Below are 7,207 nucleotides of genomic sequence, written 5' to 3'. Positions count from 1 at the left end.
ATTGACTTTAAGGTGGATTTTCATGATGGATCAAAGATGATCAGGGCGCCAACACCCAACACAAGGATTTATGTCAATCTGAATCCAGTAGATCTGCATGGACTTGGTTCCAAAATAAAGTCAATAATAGAACCGTTCGTCTTTCAATACTATTGTTACGTATAAAGGTCTAAAGGCTTGCTGTAAATTGAGTCTATATCAAACAGTTCTTCACCTGACTGAGGGATCATTGTAGTTCTTTTCTCTAAATAGCTGCTCCTGAACAATCTGCATTCTTTTGTGTCTTTGTTGTGAATGGAGTTTCACTTATTTGTGATGGCTCTCTGCACTGTTGATAATGGGTTCTCTGCTTTGCCAGTTATTTTAATGAAAACTCCAGCATAAAGTCTTCCTGTCTGTCGGAGTCGAAGGGCTGTCTGGGCGGGCGGGGGATCAAGCCGGTGTACGGGGGCTCTGCCCGCCTTGGTTTTACTACAGAAGCAGCCAGAGGGAGAAACCTCTCCACCTTAAGAACTCAGCTGCCCCTCTCTGATTCCCCTCCCCGGGGAGCCGAGCTGCGGAACCCGGCCACGGTGCACCACAGCCGGCTTGGCATGTAGGAGGTGAATACGGCTCCCGAGGTCCTGGTTCCCATTCACGACCTGCTGCCATCTCCCTTCTCCAGTTGCACTGACCCTACAGCACAGATCACATCAGCCACTGCTGCCACTTTAATTTATGTTGGACCAGTTTAATGAAAAGGATGTAGCTCAGTTACTAAATGAAAAGTCAGTTATGTTTGTTTTGTTTTGTCTTGGGGAACACTCACAAATACACTAATGGTGTAAACTTTGTTTGAAACTAAGTTGTATGACACAGGCTGTGGACAGAATATAAATATAAAAACTGGCTATAACCGGATACTGTACATCTTGTGACAGACCAGCAGAGTTTAAAAAAGAAAAGTCAGTAACAGATTATTATGGCAACGCTCCAAGTTGCTGTTGCGTTTTCATTGCGCACGGGATGTGCCCTCTGAGATCAAAGAGCGCTTCGAAAAGGGGTGGTCCAGTACTGGGGGATATATAGGAGGGACCGGCTCGGGTCTGACTACAAGGCAAGACCAGAGAACAGACCAGACGCGACAGCAGATAGTTAAAGCCTGAAATATCTGCCGGGTTTTGAAAAGAGAGAGACCTGTTGGAATTTACTGCTGAGATCCAGCTTTTATTTTCATTTAATGACAGGACTTTTTTGCAACAGCTCAGACCTGCACAAAACTTTGAATGAGTTCTGCACTGGATTTGATCTGTTTGTAGATTTGTGTGTGTGTAATGCGTAATTTTGAGGACAGTTTTGTGGAAGTTTAAAGACTTTGGGTTAGTAGCTTATAGTGAAAACCTTTTTTTAAGGATTTAATTGTTTCTTCGTTTAGACTTGTCAGTTATTATTTTCATTTGTCGGATTTCAAAGTTATATGATGTGGTTTTTCCACGTTTCCATTGGTTTTATTCTGTGCGTTGGCGCGACGCACAGTGCCTGGGAGGAGAGCACCGTCGTGCCGGTCAGACTGGACCCGACCTCCCGGTCGGAGACCAGAACCGAACCGCGGCGAACTCTCTCTGCTGAGGAGATTGAGAAAGAGGCGGAGATGAGAGTCTATAGTTTGGACGTATTTGGCAGGGAGATGGTCCTGCAGCTAGAGCCCGACCAGACCTTCTTAGCGCCGGGTTTTGTCTTTCACATTGTGGGTAGTCCCGATTCCGAACCCACAAGGGCATCCAGTAGTGGAGCTGAGCCGGGTTGTTTCTTCTCGGGCACCGTGAACGGAGAGGAACACTCCGCCGCTGCGCTCAACCTTTGCCACGGACTCAGGGGCGGATTCTACTTTAAGGGTGAAGAATACTTCATTCAGCCCCTTAACTCCAGTGACTTCATGGGCACTGAGGAGGATGTGCACATCATCCGCCGGAGAGGTCGAGCGGCTTGGGCTGAGGAGGAGCGCTCCAAGTGTGGGGTCAACGAGGACGAGGAGAGGATGCCAAAGAATCTGGACAAAGAGGCCAAGCACGGAACCGCTAACTCAGACCAGACAGGTAAGACTGAAATGCTGTGCACATTTTACACACTGGCAGTCATCACAAAGCTTCGTTTATCGGAGCAGGAACTTTAAACGTGGCCAAGGAAACACTAGGAAAGTGGTTTATTTCTTTCTTTTTTCTTTTATTTCTTTTATTTATTTAGCCCAGTGCTGTGAAAGGGACCCAGCTCATCTACAGCTTCACAGAAGAAGCAAATTACTTTGCCGTAAGTTTAGTGGCACTGCTGGAATGGCACATTTGTCAGGGAGCACAGCGTGTTACTTTTTTTGACATCGTTTTTTACGCACAACTATAGAGAAGGGAGGGAGGAGGGGTAAACCTCTCCAAAGGGGATAGAGGAGGAGTGTCAGAGGGAGTAACGGGAGTAGAGGAGTGAGGTCCGGGCCAGTCAGAGCCCGGCAGCGCTGAGACGTATAAAGTCGCCACCTGGTACAACTTTCACCAGCAAATTTCTCCAGAAAGGATTTTCTCCCTTCGCTCTTTCTCACTGGCAAATTATTCCACCAGGGAAGGTCATTTTAGGAATTTTGACCCCGAGGAGGAGGAGCCACCGGTGGTGTGACGCTGAGTCACAGCGAGGCTCCTTTACGCACATCCGGCGCTGTTATTTAGCGTTTTGTACTGTGAATGCTGTAAATACAGTTTGGTCTGACCTCAGTCTGTCTCTCCCCTCAGCCCACCACAGGACCAGGCGTTTTGTTTCCACCCCACGGTACCTAGAGATCATGCTGGTGGCTGACCAGTCCATGGCGGAGTTCCACGGCGCTGGACTCAAACCCTACCTCTTGACAATTATGTCAGTGGCATCCCGTCTCTACCGCCACCCTACCATCCACAACTCCATCAGCCTGGCGGTGGTGAAGCTGCTGGTGGTGTATGAGGAGGAGAAAGGCCCCCAGGTGTCAACTAATGCTGCCGGGACCCTCCGCAACTTTTGCAAGTGGCAACGACAGCACAACCCGGCGAGTGACCGCCACCCTGAGCACTATGACACGGCTGTGCTTTTCACCAGGACGGTAAGCTGGAAGTGTGTTATGTGATAGTGATGGAGAAGGAGGAAGAAACATCACGAAGTTTGCAAACTTTGATGTTTTTTCGCTGTGTCTGCCTCATCAGGACCTGTGTGGGGCCCACTCCTGTGACACCCTGGGCATGGCAGATGTTGGCACAGTGTGCGACCCTGACAGAAGCTGCTCGATTATTGAGGATGATGGACTGCAAGCAGCATTTACTGTCGCACATGAACTGGGTAAGAAGAAAAAAAACATGTTCTTGTCTCACGGTTAAAAATATATTTTTAATAAAATCCACCTCTTGTTCTAGAAGTGCTCAAAAAACTAACTTATTTTCTGTCTGTCCTCCAGGACACGTTTTCAACATGCCTCATGATGATGCCCAGTTGTGCTCTGACGTCAACGGTATCCACTGGGGGTCCCACATGATGGCTTCCACACTATCCAACCTGGACCAGCAACAGCCATGGTCCCCCTGCTCTGCCCTCATGATCACCACCTTCCTGGACAATGGCCATGGTCAGTGCCTGCTGGATAAACCAAGCAAACCTCAGCCTCTCCCACAGCCCCTGCCTGGGATGGTCTATGATGCAGACCATCAGTGTCGCCTCACTTTTGGTGAAGACTCCCAGCACTGCTCAGACCTGAGTACCACATGTGCAGCTCTGTGGTGCACTGTGACTACATCCAATGGTTTGTTGGTGTGCCAGACCAAGAACTTCCCCTGGGCTGATGGTACACCATGTGGGCATGACAGCTACTGCCTGGCAGGACATTGTCTCACTAAGGACCAAGCTGCCAAGCACCAGGTAGGAACCGTAGACAATCCAATTACACCTCAATAATCCAACTGTAGTCTGTATGATATAGCACAACATGCAGCATAGCTGCTCTATTTTTGCTGTTGTTGGTTCAGTCACAGTTTTAACTCCAGGTCAAAATTCTAACGGTTCTGTCTCTGGTACTTTCAGACTCCTGTCAATGGCGGCTGGGGCGTGTGGGGGCCCTGGGGCGGCTGCTCTCGGACCTGTGGTGGAGGGGTTCAATATTCCTTCCGCGCCTGTGACAACCCTTTGCCCAAGAATGGGGGCAAATACTGCGAGGGCAAGAGGATCCAATACCGCTCCTGTAACACTGAAGTCTGCCCTGATACCAATGGTAAGACATCATCATCAATCAAAATAGTTAATCCTTCCCTAAAAATGCCCACATTGTATTTGTTGGACTTAAAGGTCCTCTTTTGATGGATTTTGCACATTGACATGAAAGTTAGCACACAGATCAAGTTGAACAAGCAGTAAATCTGTTCTCTTTCTCAGGCCTGTCATTCCGTGAGGAACAGTGCCTGGCCCACAATGACATGTCAGCCCAAATCTCACTGGGTTCAGGTGAGGGTGTTGAGTGGGTGCCCAAGTATGCTGGAGTTTCACCCAAGGACCGCTGTAAGCTGGTGTGCCGGGCCAAAGGGACTGGATACTTCTTTGTCCTCAAATCTAAGGTGAGAGTTGGTAGAAGCTCAATATCTAAATAACCTCTGTGTTTTATTACTCTGTTTTGGAAGTGTGTTACTATTTTATCAGGGTCATACAAGTCTCTGTACTTATGCAAACCTGCAAATCAAAAAAATCAGCCTTGTTGTCTCAGACTTTTATACAAGTCATACTACTCATACCTCTGAAGTTTAATTTGTGTCTCTTTGCTGCCCCAAGGTGGCTGATGGCACACCCTGCAGCCCAGACTCCACCTCGGTTTGTGTTCAAGGCCAGTGTGTTAAAGCTGGATGTGATCGTGTCATTGGTTCTAATCAGCGCTTTGATAAGTGCGGTGTGTGTGGTGGAGATGGCTCAACCTGCAAGAAAGTGTCAGGGTCTCTGGAGCGTGCCAGGTAAACATTTGAGAGTGCTTTTTATTTTACACAGCTAGAAACTCTTATAACATTCACTGAAATCTGATATTATGTTTGTCCAAATACATTTTAAGTGGGTTTGAGTTTGATCAGCATTTGTCTTGGTTTTAGGCCTGGTTACCAGGATGTTGTAACCATCCCTGCTGGTGCCACCCACCTCGATGTCAAACAACGTGCCCCAGGGAATGGCCGTCCAGATAGCAGCTATCTGGCAGTGCGTCGCCAGGATGGATGCTATCTGTTAAATGGTGATTACAAACTGATGACCATGGAGACGGACATCCCCCTGCGAGGGGCACTGTTGAGATACAGTGGCTCCTCTGCCACCCCGGAGCGCCTCCGGAGCTTCGCCCCACTCCCTGAGCCCCTCACCATCCAGGTACTCTCTGTTGGTGAAGCCCCAAGGCCTCGGGTTAAGTACAGCTACTTCACCCCCAGACCCAATAATGGTGCTTCAGTCTCCAACAAAAGTGGAGACCGCCGGCCACCAATAAATGCCATTCAAAAGTTGGGTGGGGCCGAGTGGACCCTAAGAAAGTGGGGTCCATGCTCCCAGACCTGTGGAGGAGGTATCCAGCAGAGAGAAGTGGTTTGTCTGGATCCCCAGGGTCATCACTCCAGAGATTGTCCAGAAGAGCTGCGCCCCTTAGCCTCAAGGTCTTGTGCCCCCCAGGACTGCCCATCATGGCGTCCCGGAGAATGGTCTGTATGCTCCAAGACCTGCGGCCAGGGTTTCCGCAAACGTGAACCGCACTGCATCGGCCATGATGGACGCACGCTAACCCATGACAGCTGTGACTCCAAAAAGCGACCACGACCCCGACTGGAACTCTGCAATCAGAGTGCCTGTAACCTCCATCCAGCCAGTGTTCAGAAAGAAATCAGATAAATACTGATTTTCACTGCCTCTTTTAATAGAGGCTGATGAATGTTTACATCCAGAGCAAGAGTGCTGCAGGTGTCTATGGGTTCCACAGTGATTGTGACTGTAACTCACAATTTTAACCCATTTCCTTCATCCATTTTGGGGCCAGATGTTGAACCATAGTGGCACTTCCATCTAGTTGCAGCAAAGACTGACAACAGCAGTGGCACATTTTGCCTGCAGTTAGGGGGTAGAAAGCATGGACATTCCTGATATCCAAGCATGCTGCTTATCTCCAATGTCATGCCAGTGTGTCAGTGAACTATGAGACTGTGTGTGTGTGTGTGTGTGTGTGTGTGTGTCTCAGATGTCTTATATGGCATGTAAATGATGTTTGTCCAAGCTGGGCTGGACAGACATGTAAGGGTTGGGGGTATATAAATATAAAGAAACAAAGCTCATATTGTACTTGCTCACCCCATCAGGTATGGAAAAGAATATATAAATCTCATATTCATAGTGTTTATTTTCCAGACTTGCCAGTTTATGTTTATTTATCACAAACCTGTAGCACTTCATCTTTTTTTTCCAGCGGCACATTGTAATAACTAGTTGTCTCTAAATGCCTTCATACACCATATTCTGTCCTTTAGCCATATCTTGCCCTTGTCTACACAGCTGTCAATGAGGGAACTTTTTAAAAGACCAAAGAAGTGTGTGTGTGTGTGTGTGTGTGTGCATAAGGAGTGTGTATGTGGAGACCTAAAGAGGGACTTGTCTCCTGCTACTACTTCATAAGTAAGTCTCTCCTGCCTTCTGCGAAGGCACCTTGTTATTTGTCATCATGTTTTGTTTCTCTTTTTTTGTACAGAATATCCAAACATTATTTATTTTTGTACAGCCTGTTAAATATAATCATGTGGCTTTTTTAATGTTATTTTTTATTTGTTAAGATCACAGAAGGAAGTAGAATATATAGAATATTTATACAGTTTGATATATATATGTTCCTAGGTTAATAAAGTATCACAATGACTTTGTGCAGATACTGTCTCCAGTGTGGTTTGTCTTGGAAATTTTAACACTGAACCTACACAGGCCAGGACAAATTGTAATTCAGGCTTCGCCCACTGCATGGGAGTATTTCAGCCACTCAAGCTGGATACTTTACCACAACAACTTTCATGTGGTTTATGAATATTAGGCACAAACACTTTTAATTTCCAATTTGAAGGATCCTAAACTCATCCAATACTTGAAATCAAGGTTGAAAATTAAACTTGAAAATACTGAGATTGAAATTTGTGAAGTGAGAGTCAGACCAGGAAGCTGAAGGATGAGT

General features: G+C 47.0%; 1 protein-coding gene across 1 annotated transcript; it reads left to right on the top strand.

Moving 5' to 3' along the window:
* The first annotated feature begins 1,106 nt into the window (after positions 1 to 1,106).
* Positions 1,107 to 6,911, top strand: adamts1 (ADAM metallopeptidase with thrombospondin type 1 motif, 1). The gene is made up of 8 exons (XM_026301859.2): positions 1,107 to 2,075; positions 2,757 to 3,097; positions 3,198 to 3,330; positions 3,446 to 3,903; positions 4,066 to 4,252; positions 4,414 to 4,592; positions 4,804 to 4,979; positions 5,112 to 6,911. Exons 1-8 carry the CDS (start codon positions 1,457 to 1,459, stop codon positions 5,887 to 5,889), a joined length of 2,871 nt encoding a protein of 956 aa, XP_026157644.1. The 5' UTR covers positions 1,107 to 1,456; the 3' UTR covers positions 5,890 to 6,911.
* The last annotated feature ends 296 nt before the right edge of the window (positions 6,912 to 7,207 follow it).

The sequence above is a fragment of the Mastacembelus armatus genome, chromosome 2 (genome assembly GCF_900324485.2).
Source record: "Mastacembelus armatus chromosome 2, fMasArm1.2, whole genome shotgun sequence".
NCBI lineage: Eukaryota > Metazoa > Chordata > Actinopteri > Synbranchiformes > Mastacembelidae > Mastacembelus > Mastacembelus armatus.
The sequence above is the reverse complement of the archived record's forward strand: the minus strand, read 5'-3'. Positions and strand labels throughout refer to the sequence as shown.

Excerpts from the sequence above, each read along its gene's own strand:
- adamts1 (XM_026301859.2), top strand. The coding sequence starts at position 1,457 with ATGATGTGGTTTTTCCACGTTTCCATTGGTTTTATTCTGTGCGTTGGC. Across the intron at positions 3,331-3,445 it reads TACTGTCGCACATGAACTGG|GACACGTTTTCAACATGCCT; the intron begins GTAAGAAGAAAA and ends TCTGTCCTCCAG. Across the intron at positions 4,253-4,413 it reads AGTCTGCCCTGATACCAATG|GCCTGTCATTCCGTGAGGAA; the intron begins GTAAGACATCAT and ends TCTCTTTCTCAG.